Here is a 27003-nt window from a genome sequence, read left to right as displayed (position 1 = left end):
AGTAACTGCATTTAACCAGAAGTTTGCCGTCTTGAAACTTGCCAACATTTTTCTGCAAAGGTGTTCCTTTCTACACCTTCACATTCTCACTATAAAATTTCAACCAAAAGAAATTCTTGTCTCCTGTACTTGTAAACACATAAAATCATTTATTAAATAGATAAATCTCTACAGGATCAAAAACAGTCTTATACATTCATGTCTGACAGGCTAAATAAGTTAGCAGAAAAACATTTTAATTTTGAAAAAATTCTGATTTGTTATAAAATGCTACAGAAAGTAGCCAAGATATTTTTCTTGTCCAATCTAATAATGGATTTTGCTTTCATTTACCCTATTGTTACAGCATGAGCAACTAATTCTTGTTACTATACATTATTTCTACTTAAACAAACATAAGCTGTGAAACTACACTGTCAGGTGTAAGGCCACCTAGAGAAAAACACACAGTGAAATGAAGTCAACAGCAAAACACACTATTAATAAAGATATAGGAAAGTGTTTTGCAGGTTATTTTGTTTGCTGTGTTACCATTACAGTTTTATTACATTAAAAAAAAAAATTCATTACTCATCACCCAACTTTTCAAAAATAGCTGAAATGCCTTAAAATTTGCCCCTGTATCTTCAAATAAACTGAAGGATATAGGACGATAAAAGGCACAAGTGGCAACTTGTTATGAAGCAGTTAAAATCTTTTAATTTTATGCAGGAAATGTGTATGCACATTCAGGCACATGGGAAACAACAGGGAAGTGGACTAGATGCTCTGGAACATTTAAAGGTACCAACAATGTGGTGCTCAGCAAATGAGCTAAACTATAAACTAACCTTAAAAATTTAAAAGCATGAGGAGGTATGTTGGGAATTTGCAGTTGACCTCAAGCTTATGTACTTGATATCTACCTTACATACTTTCCAAAAGTCTTCTACTGGAATTTCAGCAGCTAGACACTAACTATATATTTTTATAGCATTTACCATTTAATTTAGCCTCCTTCCTTCTGCTTTAGAAGAGTTCAGCTTTCTATTTTAACATGTACACATTTTCCTTCCAAAACTGACGTATTTGTGCACCATATTTCAAAACAAATTTTGAAGCAGCAAAGTTACAAAGAACTTTGCTATAAAATGAAATAATTTGGGCTACATTACACTGCAGGTATTTTTGTTACTTTTCTTATCAAATTAGCAGCACAAAGGCAGTCTTTGTTGTCAAATTAAATTCTAATGGCTCTACAAGAAAGTAGGTGTACATTTTTATTGCAAAAATATGCATATTATGCATTGAATTAAAGTGTACTATACCCTACATTTTAACTCATGGTTCTTAACTTGCAGAAAAATTATGTATAGAAATTCCTACAATCTACATATCATTCTATACTGTAGTTTTATCAACACAAATTTTACATAGCTCATATAATCATATTTAAGTGTATGAAGCTTTTCTTTCAACTCCTAAAACATAAAAGAATTATGTCTAATCCAAGAGAAATGCATACATTTGATTTGTCTACATGTTCAAGTAGGTATTGAATGCAAAGTAGGTTTTAAATACATATTAAACAGCCTGATGAAAACTGCAGAAAAAAAATAGGAAAAAAACTATTACAGACAGATATGCAACTTGTTACCTGAAACAAAGTTTAAAGGTAATCTTCTAGGTGAAACTGCTCTGGGATGTCTTTTACTAACTTCTTCATAAATCTGAAGCCTCTCTTCTAAAGTGCCTATTATCAGCAAATACAATAGATGTAAGTAACAGACATAAAAACCTATTCTTTTAAATGACTTTAAATTGATCTAGACTCCTTGTGTGGATTGGGAGCAATTTAAACAGTTCATGCTACTTTTTCCAGTTAATAATGAACAAAAACTGTACTGAGAACACACTGTATATACGATATACAGCTACCAGCATTAATCACTCTAAGGATAAACTGTAAACATGACCATTACCTTGTGCATTCAATCACACAGAGCTGGAGTTTGGTTTCTTTCAGTTCAGTGCTGTTCAGACCCATTCATACATTGTATTACATTCATAGCTTCAATTAACCTTTTTTCACTATGCATTCATTTCAGACACACTTAGCATTCAGAGAAACATGTTGTATTTCTAGACCACAGGCATACAGATAGCACACTATACAAGTATCCCTCTATTATGGGTCCTCTGGTGACAGCAAAACCAGGGTACAATACTGCCAGTAAGTACTGAGCACCAAAACTATACCTTCATGTTTAACAAAAATAAAGCTACTTGATTTTCTGCCCACTCCTCCCCTTTCCCCCATAATATGCTTTGGAGCTCCAATGTGGTTAGCATTTAAATAACACTCATCTTTTGCTTTAAAATGCCATTTTTTATATAAATAAAATCGATTTTGCTTAAATATTAAATTCAAACAATTTAAAACTGAATGTACAGATAAAAGGGTACAATTCATATGTATTAAATATATCTGTTTTCCTTTCATAAGAAAACCAGTTTATCTTGTCACTGAGCTCAGATGTTGGGGAAGGGGGGGGAATCTATTACCCAGTGTCTCCAACAGATGTAGAGTTATAAAAGTAATACTAAAATATTGTTTGGACTGGAACTAAAGCATATAAAAGCCCTAATTGAAGTCACAAGTTGGAGCTCCAGAACTTACCATGGGGGAGGAAATAGTCCTAAGACCACCTAAAAAATAAAGTAGCATTATTAGTTTTATAGAATTAGTACAGTTTTAGTCTACATAGGATTTTAGTATGTCAAAAACTACGGGATTGGTTCTTTGTTAAAAACTACATGCTTTCGTCAACATATTTGCTGTATCATCAGAGAAAATAACTGAGTTCCTGGGTAGTCTGATTTCTGAGACAACGCTGACTATATATAACAAATTAAATAATTTTCACTACCCAATCACTACCTGTATTCTCAGAGCTCATGAGATCTAATGGCAAAATTTCCTAGAAGAAAGTTGGTTGCAAAATGTAATGCAGCTATAACATCTACAAATAATATAATTGTGAGCTTATGATTTATGATGTCATCAGAATAATTCCAATAAACTTTCACTAATTAGTGGAAAAACTAAATGCAAAGAAACCATTTCTGTGTAAATGTAAACACTCTGGAAAGTTATCAGTGCAAAAGACTGAACATAGCATAAACAGTTGCAATACTGTACTTTTGAAAAATGAGCTATTTTTTCTGGAAAAACACAATAGCAGAAATGTGAGCTGGCATTGGAGTAACAAAGGTTTTAACACATTTATCTCCTTTACCTTCTAAAGTGACAACTTAAAAAAAAAAAAGGAAAAAAACCTTATTTTTTTCAAATGGTCTATCTTAAAAGGCCATCCTAAATAGATATTTGAGTATTTCCTATATGCCCTAGAAAGAGATACCATCTAAACAAGCTTCAAATTTACAATTTTATGTTGTGGCATATGATAGCAGTCTGATAATCAACTACTAGACAGGAATTAATAGCCATTTGGTTTCCAAGTTCACGTGTGGAAGAGGAATATTCTTCATATAAGCATCTTAGTAAATACCACCCTTAATTCCAAGAAGATAAATACTTGGTGTTGGTATTTTCAAGTATACAAGTTTTTCAGTGAACATTTTAAAAATGAAAGAACATACTACATAATATTCAAAATCAGAAGGTACATAATTTTCTGCCAAGTAGAACTTTCTAATCTAAAAGCAATACTCTATCAAACAGTAATTCTAAGTGTATCTTATATCATACATATTTTCACTGTATCTGTGTAGCTTAACTTACTGGGTTGTAGGGCCTTTTCCAAGCCTTCATAATAATACCAGTTTTCTGCATTACGCTCAATTAACTCTTTGTATACTTCACCAGCTTCTTTCAGCCTTCCTAACTTGAGTAACATCTCTCCTAGAAACAACACAGTACACAACTATGAATTACATCAAAAAACACTTGTAAGTACGGTTTACAACACTAGATATATAGAATTGTTCTTAAGCATACACAGATTCTTAAAAAGAACCTTCTTTTCCCAAAGGCATTTGCTGTTTGTTATAAATGCTACTTGAAGCTAACCACATACAGAGTTCAGAACATTCATCACTTGTGAAAACAAAGGCTACCTGAATGTCTGTATCTGAGTATATAAAATAGCTATTGAGACTATCAAATAAACAAGCAACTCCTCCTTCCAGGACTTCATCACAGAATTAGATCAGATTTATCAAACTGTTTACTCAAGCACATTTTTCACATCAATGAATCAGTTTTTAACTCATTAAATCACACTGGTATGCTACTAAGTAAATTGTTCTACCAGGTCTAGCTTGAAGGGAGTTAATTTTCTTTACAGCAGCTTATGCTGGGCTGTATTTTGGGATTTGTGACTAAATGTTGATAAATACACCAACATTTCCACCACTGATAAGCAGTACTTGTAGACTATCAAGGTTTGTCCTTTTATTTTTTGGCAGAGTCCACACTCTGGACTTGCTCTGCAAGTAGAGCAGGGTGGACAAGAAGGCAGGAGTGGACACAACCTGGACAGCTGATCCAAACTGGACGAAGAGATACTTTATGCTGTTCACTTTCATACTAAGCAACAAAGATTAAGGAGGAGTGTTGGGTTAGGTAGCATTGCCTGCAGACTAGCTGAGCATCAGTCTGTGGGAAGTGTATAGGGACAGCAGAAGTCGAGGAACTGGGTTTGATTTTCCTTCCTTTCTCTTTCCATCACTCAAGCTATTTTAATCTCAATGCACAAGTTCTATTCCTTTTTTCTTCCTAGTCCCTCCTGATTTGACAAGCAAGGCTGGGTGAAGTGAGTAGGCAGCTGTGTGGGGCTTATCCCACTGGTCTGGGTCAGCCCACAACAACTGTGCAAGGAGTAGCTGAAGAACACATGTCATTACTCACACATATTCAAAATTCAGTAATAGCACTTTAAATGCACATAATAACTGAGAGTTATTTTTAACCAAAAAAGTCAACTTCAGTAAGTAAGTGCATTAGGAAGGTTGAAAAGGAAACAAGAACTTGATACTTCAGTCAAAAAAAAGAAAAATTTGCGTTTGTACTTCAAACAGTATTCTTTATGAAGTTCTTCTTCATAAGATTAAAACTAGGTCATAATAGTTCTGATATACGGAAAGCTACTCTAGTATACTAACAATCTCTGAGATTTCCTCTATCCCTGTGTCAACCCAAGATAGACTACCTGCATCCACTACCAAATTTGGTAGGAAAAGTTATTTACTTGTGTACAAAATTGTAAATCTGTTAGTACCAGCTTTCCTATAGTAATTGTTACAAGTAAATTAAAGACTTTACATGCTGTATTTTCTTCCTTTCACTGCTTTATTGTGTCTGAAAGCTATTAGCAAAAATTTCTAACAAAATTGGGCAAGGGAAGAATAAAAGTTACTTACCTTTGATTTCTTCTACTATTAATTTATCACATATTTGCTTTTCATATGTCTCTATATGTTCTAAAGACTCCTGAAAAAGATCTGCCTCTCTCATCACTTGATTCTGATATAAAATCAGTTCACTATATTCATAATCTATTTTATTAGGAGGAACCTGGGGGGAGGAAGAAAACAATATATCAGTTAACATTTACCTTTACCTCAAATGTATGCAGTATTACAGAATAAAAGATTTAAGCTATGGAACATAACCAGGTCTATATACACCATCTAAACATTCAAGATGTAAAGCTTCCATTACTCATAATCAAATCAAATTCATTTAAGGATATCCACTGTAGTTAACATTTTAGAATAAATCCTTCCTTTCTCTTTGTTCTATCACTGTGGCAAGCTAATTAAAATCTGAATTATATGAGACAAAGCAAAAATCTATTTTCTTTCTGAAGCACTTATGCACTCCACAACAACTTTGACAAAAGTTCTACAGCATATAGCTGGGGTCTAACAGCATAATTTCCAGTATACCAGAGCTCCGGATCAAACTATTTCCAAGGCGAATGACCCATTCATGGCTTGACAACTGGAATTTTTCAGATAGAAAACTTACACATTTACACTAGTTCTCTCTAATCAAGTGTTCTCTGTACTGAACTTCAACCCCCCAGAAAATACAGCGCACAACCATACAGAACTTTTCAAGCAACGGATTATTTTTAGGTCCACCTGCAGTTGCAAACCTAGGACTTTTCAGAGGCTACAGTACAACTAGTGACTCATTCACCTTGCAGTGCTACAAAAGCAAAAGAAGCAGGGTGACACTGAAAATTATTCCTTTCAGAGATAACTCCCTAAGGCGGATTTAGGCAATGTAAAGTCTTGCCAGAGTTATAGTAATTCTTTTCATACTAAACGCTCTTCACTACTATACAAAACATACTCCAATTGCAAGAATGTTAGAGAGCAAATGCAATCCCCAGAAAATGCCCAGGAGATCAATAAAACTATATGAAATGTACTGTTCCAAAAGAAATTGTGAGAGAGACTTATAATCTAACATGATTTTTTACATAATAAAAGATGAGAAGCAGTTGAGCTTCAACAATGTTAATGATATTTTTTCCTGTGACACTACATACTTGGTTTCCTCCTGAGCAACCAACACTTCAAAGTCACATCGGTCACTAAACAGTTTACTATTATTTTCTGTTCCCTAAAAAAGCTTTTCCTTGGTCTTTAAGAAGACAAATTACTTAAGAAAAAACAACACAGACAACCAAAACATTACACTGGCTGAAAGGAACTTTCTTATTAAGAATACTGTCCTAAACCACTACTTCCAGCCCTTCCTGAAGGACAAACTGATTCTATAGGATTTAACATTTGTGATTATGTGCTCTTCAGATTCTGAGAACCAACTTTTACAGTATTGTTGAGCATTTTTTAGAAATACTTGCTTTTATATATAAGTGGTTTGAAAGCTAGTATAGCTAAATAAAATACTGTAAAGATCTGACAATGAACATTACTATGAAAATAATATCATTCAAGCATATTTTTAGCAGCTAATACAGTATAGCAAATGATCACTAATGGAACAAGACTATACCTTACACAAACTAGTCAGCACATAGCATGAAATTCTATACACTTTTCAAAGTAGCTCTTATCTACAGCTCCACTTCCATTTCCACTTTTTCTCAATTTTTAGTCTATATCACCCACTAGAAATCACTAAAAAAAAAAAAATTGTTACCAGGAAAGCATTTTTAACTGCTTCACAGAACGGACTCATGGAACAAGGGTTGAGCATTAAGCATGTCTTCCTGTTTATCCTTACTGCAATACCATGGAACCAAACTGCAGAGCATCAAATTAGTTCTTTCTCCTTCACCTCCTCCTAAAAATCTCTTTTCCTCCAATACACATATCTAAATTCCAAATTCCACAAGTAGCACAGCTTTTTTGGCACATCATGAATTGGTTTTAGGTCTTTGAAACACAGACTACCCCAAAACCCATAAAAAAATATATACACAATACACAATCAGATATCAATTGACTTCCTCGTGGCTGTTTTGGCTCAGCAGGGTAACAAAAAAAACCCAAGAAAACCTACAACAACCAAAAAAAAACCCCAAAAACCCAACAAAACAAATTATTCTTACATGTAGAGTACATCCACCAGAAAGATACTGCACTATCACTCCATTTAAAAAGTTATTTTTAAAAGTAATTTTAAGAAAAGTCTGTTTTCAAAGATACTTTGACATCTCATCAATTTAATGAAGACTTAAATCTAATTCATCAGAAGGCAAGCAGTTAACAACCCCAGTAGTTAATCTGAATAATCAGATTGTTTTATAAAGAATAAGATACTCTATAAAGACAATGTCCACACCAATGTTATTGCTGTTCAATACATCTTTACTGCTCCCTCCCCCTAGAAGAGTTATGATTCTTCCACAGAAGATGTCCAACTTTCTCCTGAATTCAATTCTGATGTTTCAGAATAAATTTTTTCCTCTCCACCTGGACCAAAGAAGGATCAGTTTTTCACCACAGGTCCCCTAACAACTGTCACTGAAAGAATGTGACAAGATGCAGCCAAAACATACCTAAGAGCAGACCCCCAAAACTCCAGAGGTTTTCTGTCCATATCTGTATTTGTGGGCCTGATGTGAAAATTAGGAATAAAATAAAAAATTTAGAATAAAAAATTGTTCTGGAAAAGAAGAAAGGAAAAATGGGACATACAACAGTAAAACAAATTGCATAGTTGTTTTACACCTTGGTTCCCAAAATTTTAATTCTGAACTGACTCTTACATAATTTTGACTTAACCTGGGACAGCACAAGCTGTTACATTTCCTGCAGTGATGTCTACCTTTAACCTCATAACCTGGTTTTGACTAAAATATTGTGCATCTGGCCAATTTACAGCTTTCAGATGACAGCCAACATTGATCTTAATACACTAAGAGTCACCATTTCCAGTGATAACTTAGCCACTAGAATAAAACTGTCAAGGATAAAAAACAATTTATCACTTTAATTTGTTTATCAACTTCCTGACAATCCTCAACTTCCTATTCCTTTCTTTATTTTCCCTTCTAAGCCAGCTTACTAGCTATTACTCTTCCCAAACAGCATACAGTTTTTACTAATATCATCTAGGCTTTTTTCTGTTTACAGTAAACTAAAAGACTCTCTGCCCTTCAGACAGCTTTCTCTGTAGTCATCTTATCTTGCCATATTATTCTTTTCATTTTCTTTTTTTGACAACAGCCTCATCAATAAGTCTTGATCTCTCAGTAAGGAGTACTTTATGGATAAAATCCCTGCTGTCTGAACTAAGAGAGCATTTTACTTTTCACCCATAAGTTTGCCCTGAGGGACAGTTTTACAGTAAACTAAGTCAGACTAACGGCAGCCTGGATCAACAAAGGCAGCTCACTTCCCTCTATTATTCCCCTTCCTCTCTCCCCTCTCACCTCATAGTAATTCAGTTCAGCCAAGGAGTCCTTCCAAAGAGTGATTATCTTTCTGGCACTTAGGCTTCCTGAACCAACCCTCCACAAGTCAGTCAGTGCTGCACAAGGAAGTGGTGTAAGCACACAGGAAAAACTCAGATTTCTGGTTTTGGCAACAACTTGTAGCTAGATTAGCTACATTATTTTGTAATACTGCATCTTCAGATATTCATCTACAACCACTAAAATGACAATTCCTTGATTTATTTTTTTTTTTTGTTTTACTTGTTGGTCGTGGCTGTTTGCATTCATATCCGAAAGGACAGCTGCCTGAGTAATTCAAGTAAATAAGTATCATCATCCTACATTACCATTATTTCTCAGTTATTATGAGAGCAGCATTTTATGCAACGTGTTACATTTCTTTGTCAATTCATTAACATGAATGGTAGACAGTATCAGGCCTAATACAGATTGCCATAAAACTCCTCAAAAACATCCGTTTGTTGAAGAGTCCTCCTCGTGAATCATTTGAAAACCCTTCAGTCTTTTAATCCTCCTTTTAAGCTACCACTCTTCTATTGCAGTCATATGCAGTAGTCTGTAAAGTCCATCACAGAAGTTTATCTATCAAGTGGAGTATATATAAACTACAGGCCAAGAGGGGAGATTTGGGAAGGAAAATAAGCATGATGTGTATCTCCTTAAAGATCCATGCAATGTCCTGAACTTAATTATTTTAACTGCAGGACTGAAAAATCCAGACACCGCAAAAAGCAGTACATTTAGGGAATACTGTGGAAGAGCCAACACATGGCAAAACTGAGCTGTGAGTTTGCCTGGGCTCTCCTGCCCGTTCTGGACCCAACACATTGATTCTCTCTCCCAGTGTTTGGGGTCCCACCTGGCCTGCACTCATCAGCTAGCACAACAAAGCACAAGACTATTTCCAAAAGAAATGCAACTAATGTGTTCATACATATTTTTAGTGTTTTGGAGGAGAAAAGACAATGTACCTACTTAACTATCTCTAATAATCCCAAAAAAAAGAGAACAGACTTAATGGGGCTAATTTCCTATAAAATTCCTTTAAATGCATCCATCTACAGTATTTAAATCTGGCTTAGCCACTAGACTGCACAGCACGCCATGACAGCCCTCAAACAACCGTATTTACACACAACCTTTTAGAAAAGACTACAACACTAACAGTATCGTGTCCCTTCTCTCCAAGGGGCCAATACCACTACTAAGATCTGTTAGTCCTTGAAGAACCTCAGCTTCTTAGGCAACATTTGCTGGTTTTCCATATAATACATATTCTTTCTTTCTAACTCTAACAGTTATTTTGACACCAAATTCAGACTGGGTGCTGCTGACTCATTTGAGAATTATGACTTTTTGGTTGTCAAACACTCACAGAATATGACCCAATTTTGATTAAAACTCTTTTCAGTTTTTACTTAATACTGAAGTTACAGTTCTTTTGAAATATCAAGCTATATACAGGCAGCTTGCAACATCCTTTTTTTGACCATAATATATGATCAAGTACTGGTCTCTCCTAGCCATATATTTCATTTCTTACACTTAATCCCATATATAACAACTCAGAAATTATATGAGATTTTTGTTTTAAAAACACAGTCTAGAGTCAGGTAATAACTTAATATTTTTACACACTACTTCCGAGATGCCTCCCCAGTTAAATGGATCTATAAACATGCTCCTTTTTCTTTCCACACTGCAGAATAATCAACATATCCACTCTGTTCTGCTAATTTAGACTTTACAGCTCTGCATTACCACTAACAGAACCAGGGAATAGTCTCTCTCAAAAAAAGGTTCTACTCAGTGATTTTAGGATTGTACCACTTGGTTTACTCAGGTCTCACCAACACCAAGTCTGATCAAAGAATTTTCAGCTACACTTCATGTTACTCTGAAATCAAGTATTCATTTTAAGTGTACTATATACAGATGCATACAAACCACTGACAATATTTCATTCTTTGTAGAGATGTAATGGCATCCAGACTATGGCAGGAAAAAGGGCAAATGAGCACATCCAAAATATTAAAGTATTTTCTCTAGTTTCACCTACTGTAAAGGGGCAGGATCATCACAGGTTTTCTCTAGCTATAAGTCTCACAAACATTAAGTTAACTCTGCATGAGACTCCTCTTATATCCTCAACCCTAATAGCTTATTTCTCAAAGCAGAAAGCTCCACAAATAACAAATATATTCCTAATTCATAATTGATTTGTATTTCCAAAGAATTAACTCCTCAGATTCTATCCCTTATACAATAAGTGTCTCCTTCCAGACCAGGAAATCTTACCTGCTGGGTTTTCCTAAACTCTTCAAGTAGTTTTAAGGCCATATCATAATCTTTTAGTAAGTGGTATGCAATGGCATATCCAATCCAGGAAGCACGTTGTGTGGGGCGCAGCTGAAGCAGTTGGTATCTTGTCTCCTTCAGTGAAAGAAATGCAATTATAAAAGAAGAATTTTTAACTAGCAACCCTTGAAATTCTAACAGCATGGCAAAAACCAGTACATTTCTGTTTGATAAATTTGGAGGTTACATTCTAAATACACAAGTCATGGAACAAAACATAAGATCTCTTTGTAGAGACACAGAAGGTGTCATTTGCAAGAGCACCTCCTAAGAACCTAAATTATTTTCAAAGATAGAGCTTTGAAATCTCAGAAAGCCCTTTCCACCAGGAAGCAGGAGCTCACTGCCACTGAAAGAGTGGCATTCACTCTCATAGGCACAAGGTCCTCACACACCACTACAACACTTCTCAGAACTTCTTCCCAAGTCAAATCATTTCCCCGGGTCAATGATTCTATTTTCCCTTTGCATTAGCAAATTCAAGGAAATTAAGATCCTTAGTAAGGAGACCAACTAATGTGAAGCCCACAGTCCAGTCCTCTATTTCATATGAAACAGATTAATCAGTTCAGCCAATTTGAAACTACTCACTGGTTTTGGACAAATTTTAACGTTTCATTTATAATAATCATCACTGGGATTCCAGAATCAGTCATCATGGGGCAAGTTACCTACACACTAACAAGAAATGTGATAGTGTATTTCTTACCAAAAACACCTTCAGCATTTGCATGCAAAACACAGTCTGCAGAGCTCACAATTGCTTGGCAAGTACTCGTTAATTTAAGTACTGTCCCTTTTCGTTACTATTTTAGTAAAAAATTAGTTAAGAGCTATTTTTACAAAGTGACTAGTGAATCCAATTGCACAGAATAAATATTTCTAGTTCTGCTCGCAGCCTTATATAGGGCTTTACTGCAGTATCTTTTCCTGCTTTCCTAAACAATAGCTTAAAATATTTTTGAAACATATAAAGAGTAGCAATAGAAATACTACCAATAAAAGGTATTGCAGTGGAATAGTACAAGAGAAGTCTAGCATCAATGAGTGGGAATTCAAAGAGAGTACTTACTCTATATCCTTCTAAATCCCTCATCTGAATCTGCAACAGAGAGAGATCTCTCAAAATCTGTAGGTTATCTTTATCTAGTTTGAGTGCATTCCGGTAACACTTGATGGCTTCATCATATTTCTTATCTGAACGCTGCAGAAGACCATAGACATGCCAACCTAATGCAGGTTAAGGAAGATACATTTACAGTTTTCACAAAGTAACTGCAGTGTACTTGTATTACAGGCCAAACAACTTGACAACTTCCTTGAAGATCAGTACCTTTACAAATGAAGATGGATTACTGCAGCCAGACTTTACTAACACATTGTAAAATATTAAATGCTTCCTAATTTTTTTTAAATGACATCTTACTGCTTAAGTCACATTCAGAACCCCCTGAGCACTGTTACACAAATGAAATCACCCAAACTCCACCAGACTGTAAGAGTTAGTCACAGATTGATTGCTTAAAATATGCTATCACAATTACAGTAGGAATTCTTACTCATGGAAGTGTTTCATTCTAACAATGGAATTTGTGTACAATTTCTAGTTTTCCTCGCTTGCCTATCTGTAACCTCAATTAGACTCCAGCTTTTACAGTACAGAAAAAACATAGAACTCCACTTAATTCACTGACAAAAGGGAAAGTGCATTTTGTGCATCAGAAGTCTTTGTCACAATCTCAGCATCTCAGATTTCCATCAATAGTGTGCCACAGCAAAATTATCAGGTTTTGTAGTACAAAGGATACAGACATGACTCTTCACATCATTACGAAGTCCTTTACGAACAAATTCATATGCTTCCTCCTTCTTCCCTAAGCAGTTCAAGGTCAGTCCTTTCATCGCAAGTGTCTCTGTAAGAAATATCAATACTTATGTTTCTGACTTCCATATGTCAGCTTCACAGTGCAGATATCCTTTGAAGTTGCTACACAGTGAAGTCTCCCATTAAAAAATAAATTTAGCCCACAATAGCAGCCTAGCACAGCTGAAGACTATTACATGGATCATTTCCTTTCTTGAAACCGGTCTTAAAAAGATCACTTTTAGAGCATCATGCAGATGCAATGAAAACAGACAACACAAACTTTTATTAATTAAAAAATACACTTAGCTAGCTTTGAGGGAGTTAACAATAAGCTAAAGCAAATTTAGAGAGCTCCTCAATGTGTATTAAAGATCTTGATGGAAAGACCAAGGGGAAAAAAAGCTGTGTTCACCACAAGAAACAAATCTCTGTCATAGTCCGTTCCCCTGTTACAGACTTCTTATAAAGCATTAGTTAAGGGAAACGTATTTACTACTACTATATGAGGAGTGCAAGAGACCACAATGAAATAACATTTTAATCAACATTCTGAGAGGCACAGGATTTCACATAGTATGTTGGTATGACTATTGCTCTCCCTCTTCCCCCATTCTTCAAGGCATACAGTAGACAAGCAAGTTGCATGTAATGCATCCACTATGCCTGAAAACTATTCCAGATTTATATTTATGTGTTTTTGTTAAATAAGAGGCCACTTGTTCTGGTTCCTGCCAGAAAATAAATCACCATTTTCATAATAATGTTCATAATTCCTCTAACTACAGCCTCTTCCCCAGTATTAACAGCAATAGACTGTGATCTCAAGGTCAGCTGTAACAGCAGTTTCAAGTGTTATTGATAGACCTATTTAACACTTTTTCTGTAGAGTACACCTATAAGTAAATGATGACCCAAAATTAGTCAAAGGGGTTTTTTTTTATGGTTATTTTTTAGTTGTCCTACATTCACACTGTAAGAACAGAGAAAGCCAGAATGATACCTTTCAAATAATTTAAGACATTAAGACATTTTAAGAAGAATATCTGCACTGTGGGAAAGGGAGCAAATAATCCTGCCTTCCCACACCAGGGTGATAACTGCCCAGCCACATCAATCCATCTGTTTTGCCACCTTCTCACTAAACTTTTGAAACTCCTTTTCTCTGAGGCTAAGTGTGACAAGTGCAGCTTTCAAGTGCAGATCATCTCACTGGGTAAGTTCTGCCTCAGCTGTCCATTCCAGGCTTTATTCCCAAGCTTCACAGCCATTAGTGGCTCAAAGCCACATAATATGTGGACTGCCAGGCAGCTAGCTAGCTGTCCTGGAAAAGTTTAAGAGGCAGCAAGAGCAGAAAAGACAGATCTGTACACAGAGACGCTATAGAAACAGAAGTGCTAGTAGTGACAAATGTATCAGGTCAGAGCTGAACAAACCACTCTAGCTTTGAAGCAACAAAAAAACTACTTTTATCTCTAGGGAAGTAATGAAGACAACAAAGAAACAGCAGACATGAACGGAAGTACAAAAAGGATTAGTCAAACATTTTGGCAAGATTTGACAACATCAAGTAGGAAATTAATTTTACTGACAGAGTACATGCACACTCAGTGTTAGGTTGCTTCAACAGTAAAAAAACCCAAAAAAATCCACTGTATCAGAAGGAAAGTGTCTGAATAATGTAAGAGAAACCTGTAATACAGTAAGACTAGAGTATCCTATTCACGATGTAAATAGAATTTAACAGATGTAAATAGAAGCAATATTCTGCTGCCCTGCTTCGTACAGTATCTATCAGAGCAGGATCACCAGATTCTGTCTTCAGCTTCAAGTATTAACAGCAACAGTATTACACTTAACTCTGCTCCCTTTAAGCAGCAGCAACTTGTTATGCAGTATAGAAAATGTAAAACTATTAACTTTACAAAAAACCCTCCAGATTTTTAATTTATTGGCAGAGCATCTTCATAGAATATTAAAAAAAGGCTGGGCTTGCTTTAAATAGGAATGTAAGAAAGACCCACACTAGCATTCTGACCCAGAAACCTAGAAAGGCAAGTTGGAAGCTTCACTGAAGTGTTGCTTCCACCATGTATTTTCATCTTCAACATCCCAGTGCACAGGAGTGTTTGACTGAGGCAGAATGGAAACCTGATCTGAATGCACAAAGACTGAAAACCCAGAGTAATTACTCAGTCATAACAACAGAATCACATTCCACAACAGGCTCTTTTCTTCCTCAATACTATGATATAGACTAATAAAACATTTAAGCTCTTGACAGGAGACAAAAAAAAAAAATCTTGAGTCTGCAGTTACCTCCATGTTCAGCAAATTTTGGGTTAGAAAGGATCATCTTGCAGAACTTGAGTCCATTTTTGTACTGTTTTTGTTCGTAACATTTCTGTAAAAGATGTGAAATGTAATCATTGAAATGCATTTAAAACCACAGTACCTTAGCATACTATTACAAATGTAGTCATTCGTCCAGCAAGACACAGCGATCAGATCACTAACAAACTCTAGGCAAATATACCTATTCATATTAAATTGCTTCTTCTCAGCATTCAGAACATGCAACAAATACTCTACCTTATGGTTTACTTTTTGATTTTAAAAGTAATTCATTTTCAACAGAAATAGGAAAGGGAAGTAGTAATATCTACCTCAATCCAGAAATTCTTAAAATAGAAATTAGAGTTAGAAATGTTGACTCAAAAGAACTTTTGAGGAGAATTAATCTCAGAGTCTAGACGCTCCTTTCAAAATCCCATTTCCCTAGCCTAGTGACTTCCCAGTACAAGACATCTCAAGACAGAAGACTTTCCTAGTTGCCAATACAGACTTTTGGAAAGAAGAAAGAAACCATGAAGCAGGATATACTTATAACCTCAGAAATTGATACAGAGGTATCAGGGTGGTAGAATTTACCTGAGTATTAAAAAAATAAAACATCTAATTTCTACCTGTAATAGTACAGCTAAGGGCTACTTAGAGATTTACTTAGAATACAATTTACCCAATTACTAGGTAAACTGGCAAACTGTATGGTTCAACTGTGGGAATATATGGAAGAAACAAAATGTGAACATGGGTCCCTTTTCTTCTTTAAGAAGATACTACCTAAATCACTAAGGTTTTAGTAATTTAAATCAACTAGTGATCACTACAGTGGATCACTAAAGCAAATCTGTTTAAACCAGTAAAAGGCATGCTTGTGTCAGTAAGCAGGAAAGTGATTTGAGGTCACTTAAGCTTTTTAAAGGAAAAACCACCAAACCAGGCTTAACTTAGCACCAGTTTATGTCATTTCAGTTATGTGCTTGAGTGTTTTAACGGTCTCTCATGGATCATTCCCACTCCATCAATCTTCCAGGATAAAGGCAAAATCTGTGTTAAATTAATACGGAGATAGTCAACTCCTTTGCAATCAGAACAGATTATCCCATTACTTCACAGGGTAAAAGCAATACAGAAACACATCTACGCTCACTTTGGGGTAATTGGGTAAGGCAGCAAAACAAGGCTCCGCCCCCGGTCTGTGAGGAAGGGCTTAACTGCAGATAGTTCTTAGGTTCTTGCCGCCTGAAACTCAAGACACTTGCAGCTAACCATTACTAAGTGCAGATTAAATCACAGAATAATTTAGGTCAGCATAAACCCTTGAAGGTCACCAAAATCAACTCTCAAAACAAAAGAGTTAACCCTGATATTAGATCAGGTTGATCTGCCTGACTTCTTCCAGAGAAGCAGTTATACTACGGATATTCACACTTAAACAACAGCAACAGAAAAGCTCTGAATGTTTGTTTGGGTTTTTTTTTTGTTTTTTTTTTTTTTTTTTTTCTTAACTGAGAACTAGTTTCAACATCTTTTACCAGAAATAACCTAGGTTGTGGCAAAACTTGGAGTCCCCTCTAGGGGAAGGTGAAAGTCTCCTATTCTTCTACTTTCTTTGTTAACTTACAATGCTTTGTAGCATTTTTAAGGAATCCTAGGTAAACACCCACAATGTGCTATATATGCTTTCTAAACTTATTCAGGTATGCCTAAAAAAGTAGCAATAGCAAACATTCATTCACAGTCCTACAATTCTTGCAATGTAGAGTGAAACCCCAAATATACAGCAGTGCTTGACCAGAAGCAATTTGAGACAAGTGTGCACTTAAAATAGATTAACTGCTGGAGAAAATCAGATCCATTATCCTTGTTCTGACATTTTTATCCTATAGAGCTAAGTCGCAGGCCTAGAATGAGAACTGAAGATTATGAGAGATAAATGTGATCTTTGGAGGACAGACAAGATCACATTTTCTAAAGTCCAGCACATGAATGGGAGAGGGAAATTAATGCACTCCACACTGAGAGGAAATGCAAGTTAAATATTCAGTTTTTTGGCTTGCTAACAAGATAACCAGCATCCTTAGTTTAGGCTGAGAGAAGACCTCAGAGGTCCAAGTGCAAACTTTAACCCAGTACTGCAACATCCACCACTAAACCATATCCCTAAGTGCCATATCTACACATCTTTTAAATATCTCTAGGGTTGGTAATCCAACCCCTCCCAATGCTGGACAACCCTTTCAAGTGAAGAAATTTTTCCTCATATCAAATTTAAACCTCCCCTGGTGCAACTTGAGGCCCTTTCCTCTTATCCTGAGCCTTCTAGGAGAGAAGATCAACCCCTATGTTACTACAGCCTCCTTTCAGGTAGTTGTATCACAGATGGACATTTCCTAGTTGGGAAGCCTGATGTCTCCATATGTATTCTCAAGTTTTTTTACTTATCTGGACAAATTAACTGAAATGTATTTACTAGAATCTGTCCCACTGCATTCAGTCTTTGGTTCACTAAAAGCTCAAGTTAATTTGCTAAGGTGTTTTTTTTTTTTTAACTGTCTTATCTGTAGTGCTTAATGTGATGCTCCCCCATCACCCCTTTATGGCAATCATTTCCTGCTAAAGCTAAAATCAAATAATGAATGTTTACACACTTGAAACCTCAAAGGGAAATTGTGGCAAGATGAAAATGTTACTCGGAACTTCTGCTACAAGATGTTCCTGGAAGGATGCTACCTCACCTGGCAAAAAATCTCTTTTATTCCCTTTTTCGACACTAACTCAACAATATAATCTGCTTGTAGACTACCATACCAATCTAGATACTATTTTGTGTACTTTGACCTAAGTATCAAGTACCTCTACACAGATGTCAAATTGGCACTGAGTCTGAGAAGTAATTGTAAAGGTAAAAAATCCTACTAGCAAGGATACAACAATGAAAACCAAGAAAGGACTTGATTCCAGTATTACAATTCTTTGTTGCATCTACTCAGCAAAATGTCATTCATAAATTCTATTTTTTTTATGATGACATTTTTTTAAAGACCTAAAACCCTTTCCACTACTAAATATAAACAGTATCAAGGATTTGAATCACTAGCATTACTTGTAAAACAGAAGGATTTCACATATCATTACTCAATCACATGTGTCATTTATATCTTACTTAAACTATTTACAACATCAGGTTAGTGCAGGGATGATTTTAAAAACTACATCTCCCTAGACATAGCATCTGCTGCTTTGAAAAAGGCCCTGCATTGAGAGAACAGCTATATTTTTCACATACATAGCTTAATACACAGGCAATTTTATGGCTGAAGAACATCCCATTATCTTGGACATTAACACTCATTTCCAAGAAGTTGTCTTAAAAAAATAAACTCAACTGGTGACTTGAAGAGACTGCAGCTGCAGCAACCAAAGCCCTTCCTCACTCCATGGCCCCAGTGCCTCTGAAGGTATTCAAGTGATGTATTATTTCACAAAGCCTTTTTATGTGTAGACTAGATAAAGAGTAGTTATCACATTCAAAGACTAAGGACAGCTATTGCATCAAACCAAGTAGTGTCAAACACAGCAGTCAGGCTTCCCTGATCAGCTTAAATGTTTTAATATTTTAAAGTTGTTTAAGATGGTCTGTGACCGTAACAAAGCTGCGCTGAAGTTCAATCCAAATTGTACACTGACCCATCTGATGGTGAGCTTGTGTAAAGAGGGCTTGTAAGAAAGGTGGGGACAACTTTTTAGTCAGGTCTATTGTAATAAGCTAAGGGGTGATGTTTCTATGTTAAAAGATCAATTCAGACTAGACATAAGGAAGACTTTTTTTTATGATTATAGTGGTGAAACACTGGAATAGGTTGCCCACAGAGGTGATAGATAATCCCTTCCTGGAAACATTCAAGGAGTTCTGAGCCACCAGATCTAGCTGAAAATGTCACTTCTAATGGCAGTGGGCTGGACTACATGGTCTTTAAAAGTCCCTTCCAACTCAAGCTGCTCTATAATTCTATGTGCTTTTTCTAACAGCACCGCAACAACACCACAATTTAAAAATTGATTCCGCTGTCTCTTGATAAGAGTTTATCAAACACAAAATCAAAACCATTACCAACATTTTAACATTATTCTCCAATTCTACTTGTACAGCACACATTCTGTTGAGACAGGTCCGCACATCAGTAGGCTGCCCTGCCAGAAGTATGATGGAGCATAAGAACCACTAAAAAGAAAAATAAGCACTTCAAACCAATTAAACAATTTTAACATAGCTGCATAAATACAGCTTCAAGTTTTATTAGAAGAACAAATGAGAGAAACATTAGGCTGGAAAAGACCTCTATAATTGCCAGTCCAGCTGTCATGTTCTCATTGAACCATGCTCCCGAGTGCCATATTTACATGCCTTTGTAAATACTCCCAGAGTTGATGACTCAATCACTTCCCTGGGCCGCAGTACTTAACCACTCCTTCAGCATGGAAATTTTTCCTCATATACAATCTAAACCTCCCCTGATGCAACTTGAGGCCATTTCTTCTTGTCCTGTCACTTGCTACCTAGGAGAAAATACTGACTCCCACCTCACTATCACCTCCTTTCAGGCAGCTATAGCAAGCGATAAGGTCTCCCTTGAGCCTCCTTTTCTCCAGGCTAAACAATCACAGCTCCTTCGGCCACTCCTCCAATAAGACTTCTTTAAGACATCATTTGTTTTAGTCTTCTCTGCTACTATACTTCCATATAATCCTGCCTGCAGACCTCTCAGCACTCAACAGTTTCAACATTCTTCTTGCCAGGTAGTGTCTTGGCTCTTGCTGCCAAGATTTTGGTGTAGAACTCAGAGAGGATTTTGGCAACACCTAAGATTCATTAAAAGAAAAATTACTCATGTACTCAATGCTCTGTAACACTGATGGAAGTGCTGCTTAAAGAAATAAACCAAGAACTAAATGTAGAACATCAGAGCCTAGGGAAAAAGGACAAGGCTTGCACATCAAGCCTTATGGAAATAATATTGGAAGACAGCTATGCTGGAAATCTCTCCCAGTCACAATGGTGATCAAGTTCAGTAGTAAAAAACTCTCAGAGTTATCAATGACATTCTGATCAGCACCTTTTCTTAGGAGCTATCTGACAGTACTTTGGGGCTGATCAAATTACTGATACACATTTCTGATCAAAACCAGGCACAACCAATACAGAAACTTTAGCATGCTGTCAGTATTCTTAATTGGCACTTCATACTTGGACCTTTTAAAAAGCCTTGTTTTACTGCACATCTATAAAACAATGTCATCAGCAAAAAACAGGCAATCTATTTCCTACAGCAGCCGACAAAATAAGCTAAGTATCTTAGATTTAGGCAACACTCAGTAGTTACTGCTTCTAAGCTAATAAATAATTATTAAATTATTCACCAGTTTGATAGCAAGGTCTGTCCATCTTGTTTGAAGGAGTTCAGCATCTGTGTTGGAAATGCTCCTCATTACAAACTATATAGATATTTGCAATACTGATGCATGAAAAGAAAGCATCATGATACCACTGAAGTTCAGAGTCAGACTAGAAACCTCTCCATGAATTTTTCCAAACAGCATCCCTCTCTCCACACTGACTTCAGTTCACCAATGTTTTAGAGAATGAAAAAGAAGTATCAGCTGGAAGAAGCTTTGGATCATGGAGACCAAGAAAGCCCTGTCTCAAGCATCTTAAACTTCTAGTCCCAGGGCAACCATTCCAGAGCATCAACATATTTTTCTACCCATCCTCCATACCCTACCAGGATTTTACATATGCATGGACACCCCACGTCTGCTATCACTCTGCTGGTAAGAGCAGTTAACTTCACCATCTGGAATAAAAAGAGGAAGACAACCTAAATACAGTCTTTGCTTGCTTCAATTGTCAAAATGGACAGGCCACACCATTCTTCCCCAGACCCGGGGACTTAGCAATGCAGAACAGTGCCGAGTCAGAACATGGACTATGGTGTACAACAGAACAAGAAGCCACCACTACATGGTGGTAACATTTTGATCAATGTATTAATGTCACAGTAATATCTAAGCTTTCACTATCATAATATTCTGTACACAACAACGGCATTTTTGTCCCTTAAACAGATTTTCACAATTATTCAAGTTCAAATCATCACAAGACACAAAACTTGGTACATAATGCAGCCAGTTGTAATCACTGCTGTTTGTATTCTTTATTATTGACAGAGTAAAATTTATATTGTATTTATTATGGAAACGTTGTACAATAAAAGAATGTTTTTTCACCATTTATTGTCACAGACCTCTTTAAAAGCCCAATAAACTACGCCTCTTTTAAAAGGGGAAGCTATTATCAATAAGCTTGCCTTAATTTAAGACCTAGTGTAATTTCATGCCGTGCACACACACTCAATACAATTTGAATTCCTAGAATATCCTTTGCTGCAAAAGGGCAGAAATAACAAAACAGAGCAGAAAGAGCTCTTGCTGACAAGTACTTTGCATTTGTAACTTCTACACTGCTTGACTTAATACAGTTCTCTCCTATTTATGAACACGTGTGTGCCCCTGCAAAGCAAAAATTGTAACAGCAACACTAGAAACGAGACAGACATTTTCCAGTAATTTTCAATCTGCACTTTGTGCGGAAGTAGTGAAGAGCCCAGTCTGCCCCATCTCATGGGACGAATTGCAATTTGCTTAGCAAGAACTCAGACTAAGCAGGTGGCTCCACATCCTAGTGGAACTGCATCTGAGAGCAATTATATAAATGAAACCATGAACACCAGCACTGTTTTGTGGAATCTGATACCATACACAGTAAAATAAACATCAAACTTTAAAAGTCCCAAATTTTTTTAGGCATCTTCAAGCAAGTTCAAGACAATTACTAACACAAGGCTTCAACATTAATTTAATCTTGACATTCCATACTTAACAACACAGTGATTCAGCCAAGAATCACATGAATCACAGCAGATCAGACAGAGCTGAGATCAGACGCACCTGGTACAGGTCACTGGAGGTAAGATACAAGGGCTGGATGCAGTGAGAGAGGCTAATGAGTAAGATACTGCAGTTCTCACCAGAATGTTCCCAGCCTCCAGTTATTTGTGCATCACCAACACTCCAAGCAAAAGGGTTTATCTTCACTCACAAAAAGAGTAAAAAGGGTTCCCACCACAAACCCTTCAAAGTGTCCAAACCTTTTTATACAGTGAATACATCATGCAGCAAAGGGTTCCACAGTAAAACCACCTTTTTGTTAACAACTTCTTGTTTGGAGCCTGCTTCTTTGCAGCCATCATTTCTACCAAAATCAAAATGAATCACAATAGCTCAAAGATAGAAAAGTACATACTTAACTTCTCCAAATTACTTAACTTCTGAACCTTCTGTTAAGTTCTTTCTCCCTCTAGAAGGTAATTTCATACTCCTCCTTCTGAGGAGGCCTGGGGGAGGAACCAAGAGAAAGAGCAAAGCACACTGCAGTGCACACGGAGACTTGCAGTGTACTTGGGCAGTGGCGTAACAGCCTATTTCTTTTCCCGGGATTCACCAGTTTTCACCATATAGGGGAAATTGTCTCAATAAAACTTCAAATACTTCTAAAACTCTGAAATCTTGGGGCAATCCATCTCATAGCCATAGATGAAGTCTGTATTAAATTAGGATTTCCAAGTCTTACATTCATCTACAACCAATTTTGCTTGTTACAACTCAACTTGCTCCAAAAACATGGAAGCTTTCAGGTGGCCTTCACCTTTTGTGCCACAAATAGTTTAGAACTGAACTTTTCTTGCTATTCTGTGCTCGTTCTGTTCCATATAAACAGCCAAATAAGAAGAAATTCAAGCATAAAATACAAAGGGACTTAACTCTGAAAAATTAACATTTTTTAGAAGAAAAGTATAAATAGAAGTCCATAATCAAGAAACAACCCACAGCATTCCACAGAAGCCTGCTTTCTGAGCCTTGCATGATGACCTTCACAAACTCATTCTGAAAAACTAAACAAAGAATATCTATTTGGGATAAAGTCTTCTCCAAATGAGACTCTCAAATCACTGTCAAATGAGAAGTGTGACTATCCCTTATGAAAGTCTTACTGACTATTACCATTAGACTGGCATCTATCCTCCACAAGTCTGTTATTTCAGTAGTTTGCAGCTGGCCAGGTGCCCTCACCACCTTGTTTGAAAGCCCATATGGAGGGTATAGCTTACACTCTTCCTAGGCTGCCTGTCCTCAGCAGCACAAGCAAAACCACACAAAGAATCAGTCGTAAGTTACACCAGAAGATTTTAAGTGACTGTTCCAAACTCCTGTCTTTAAAAAGGAGGGATCTTTAATGCCAGGCACTTCAAACTTCCACTGTTCCAGTGGTGTATTAATAATGGCTACCTCAGCTACAGAACCTATCACACTTAGGAGGCCCTCATTAGCATAACAACATAACTTCCCAATTACCGACTTTAATAGTTCATTAACTCCCCCATATCATTCCCAGGAGACTGACTAGTTGCATACTTATAAACCATTATTATTTCATTAAATAATTTTTTTAAAAAAAGCTTTCAGAATTCTATGGATAAGAAATAATTAAATCCTACAAACACCTGTATATTTATATTTTATCCAAGAATAAATCATTTAATGTCACTGAAGAAGTTGGAGAACAAAAAGAACATTACAGAGAAGCTGAACAAGTCCTCAGAGAGGGCATTTTAAGTAATTTCTAGCATTTCCTTACCCTGAAAAATGGAAAATGCATGGCTGAATGAACTGAGCAGCAACAACCCACTGCTGTAATACTTCCAGACGTTTTGAGTCTTATTAGTTGAAGTCAGCTGCAATTAAAGCAGCAAACCTTATTTTAGGCAACAGCAATATGAGGAATTTGCTAAGAAACAAAAGGATTAGTCAGTTACAGGCATGATACTATCCACAGTTCTGTTAAACATGAAACAAACATCAGACAATACCTTATACTGCATGAGCCTGGGCTCACACCAATACATACTAGAAGATCGTAAGCATTTACTGAAAACAAAACAACTTGGCAAGTGAGCCAAGAAAGAATCCCAAGGCTTTCCTCTAAAACCTACTAGACTACTTACAAAGATTACTGCCATGCCCTGTCCAGACAGAGCTGATTTGATTCCATAAAGCCAATGTTTAAGAACAACTCTGAGACAGTCTGTAGTATGGATTCTTGGGTGAAAGAAAAAAAAAAAAAATCAAAGCTGCTTAAACTGAAACATACTCTGAAGGTAAGTTTACAGCTCAATTTTAAATACACAAACAGAAGATCAGGCTAAGCTTACTAGAAGTAAACACCAAATTCATGATACCAAACTTCAACCTTAACAAGAAGCCTTTCTAAGTTACCATGAGTATGCTTACTTTAGATAGCATCTGCCCCATTTACTTAAAAAGTCACCTAAGCTGAAGGCTAACTTTAATTGGCAAGAAACACACAAGCACTCCTATATTAATTCTTATTTATGATGTTTTTCTCTTCCATGAGAGGGGAACATATTCAAATACTTCCTCCATGCCTTCTGTGAGGCTGTGAAGTGGAGGAGAAGAGCTTGAAGCTGCTCAGCCCCTTACTCCCAAACAACACCACACATGTAAGGACCAACAGGTCTTCCAAGGGTAGAGCCTCTAGACTGAGAAAGTTTCTGCAGAACAGTGACAGTATGGCCTAAGACTCAAAACAGAACTGGAAGACAGAACAGAGTAAGAAAGGAGCTTTAGAACTACCTTACAGTAGTCCTGATCAACTAGGACTACTACCTATACTGCAATTGCTATTACTTCACTAATCACCTAACTGTTAGTTTTAAGTCAGCTTGTTCAAGCACTGCCAAGCATGCAAGCACACAAATTGATGGGGCTTAAAGACTATTTACTCAGCTTCTCGAGCAGCCTTCTCAGCTTACACTGATCTCCAAGAGGCCACACTAGCCAGGGCAGCTCCAACAGCTTTGCTGTTACTTGGGCCGTCTTGTTCAGAACATTGATAACCTGTCTCATATGTTACATCCACACACCAAGTCACTGTGAAGGATTTCTCATGATCTCCAAATGAGTTTTCACTTTCTCAACTGTTAATTCTCCGCAGTGTTCATAAAAATACTAAAGTCTTAATATATGAATATAATTTCCTTGCATCTGTTCCAAGTAATTAAATCACTACATGCTTCTAGGGTCTTATTATGCAGCCTCCCACTTAATCCCTGCCCCCAATTTTGGAAATTACTAGGGATGCTATGCGCATTTAAAATATTCTAGCAGTGCCTAAGTAAGCAAAAGCTGGTTTGATTAAAGAGCCTTTAGCACCACAGGCTATACTACTAAACAAAAATACTCTGAGACATGTCAAGCAATCAAAGGGTTCCATTTGTAGTATGTCAGCATTAGAATTCCAAAAAGAAGAGCACCACGAAAGAGTCAGAGCCAGTCATAAAAAAAATTTAAGAAATTAAGTTTCAAGAAGTGACACTATATGAAGAGGCAAGCCAGTAATTTTGTGATCAACACTTTAGGAACTGCAACTGGCAGCTACAACTGGCAGCAACTGCAACTACACAGCACCAGTTAAAGGATTCTGAAAGTTTTATAATGCAAGTAAATTTCTGCATGAACTTCACTGAAGTTTTATGTATCTCACCTACTTGCCTAAGTAAAATTTCCAACAGTTTTACTTACTGTTTAATATTAAAAAACCACTGTCTAAAATATGGTATCTAGAAAAGCCATTCTATAATCCAATCAAAAAAACTTTAGAGTGGCTGCTACTGTCAAGTTGTCTGCTGCTAGTAAGAATAATCACTTAACTGTTCTAATATTAGTCACTTATTTTTAGCCGAGAGAAAGAGGAGTGCTAGAATGACTTACTAAGATGCATACCATAAGCATGCAGTAAGCAACAAATCACCATTAAGAACAAGTAAGTTTTTAAAAACCCTGTATACTATGCAAAGCAGCCAAAAGAAAACCACTCTGAAGAACCTGCTGAAACAAATCAGCTCCATACAGAGCACAGGAGCTTAGTGACACTGAGCTCAGCTTCCTGAAGCCCAAATGTCTACCTCCGAATCACTACTGTGGTTCTGAAGCACTGAAACTACCGAAGCAATTCAAAGAGAACTAAAGAAATCTGCGCCTGCCAGCAGGATTACTTAGTGTGTTGCACAGACGTCCTCTGCCTGCAGAGAGGTAAACTGAAACAAAACACCTCAATTTTGTTGAGGCTGCAACTCCATTACTACCACACTGACAAGCTCATGAAAAGGGGAGTGTGGTGTTTTCTTGTCTCGGGGGGGCGGAGTGGGGCTTTTTATTTCTATAAAGTGTTAGCATGATAAAGTATAGTGATTGAGTTAGAAAGTCACAGCTAAAGTGAGCTCCTTCTTCAAAGTTATCTCGCAAACACTAAACGTCCTTTGCACCGCTAAGTCCCAAAGAGCGGAATTTGCCCAGCAC

The 27003-nt window shown here is 36.5% G+C and overlaps 1 protein-coding gene across 3 annotated transcripts in view; it reads right to left on the bottom strand.

Annotated features, from left to right (window-relative positions):
* The window catches only part of NAA16 (N-alpha-acetyltransferase 16, NatA auxiliary subunit), a 61659-nt gene that overhangs the window by 33343 nt on the left and 1313 nt on the right, over nt 1-27003 (bottom strand). For all 3 annotated transcript variants that reach the window (XR_003960137.4, XM_072928557.1, XM_002196266.7), the window contains exons 2-8: nt 15484-15568; nt 13109-13213; nt 12373-12530; nt 11241-11375; nt 5425-5578; nt 3785-3904; nt 1637-1732 (exon numbers count right to left, since the gene is read on the bottom strand). Coding sequence is in view for 2 of the 3 variants with exons in the window: in XM_072928557.1 (XP_072784658.1) it covers nt 1637-1732; nt 3785-3904; nt 5425-5578; nt 11241-11375; nt 12373-12530; nt 13109-13213; nt 15484-15568 (853 nt within the window). In the remaining variant the exon portion in view is untranslated. The remainder of the gene's footprint in view (nt 1-1636; nt 1733-3784; nt 3905-5424; nt 5579-11240; nt 11376-12372; nt 12531-13108; nt 13214-15483; nt 15569-27003) is intronic.

This window comes from Taeniopygia guttata, chromosome 1 (assembly GCF_048771995.1).
Source record: "Taeniopygia guttata chromosome 1, bTaeGut7.mat, whole genome shotgun sequence".
NCBI lineage: Eukaryota > Metazoa > Chordata > Aves > Passeriformes > Estrildidae > Taeniopygia > Taeniopygia guttata.
The sequence above is the reverse complement of the archived record's forward strand: the minus strand, read 5'-3'. Positions and strand labels throughout refer to the sequence as shown.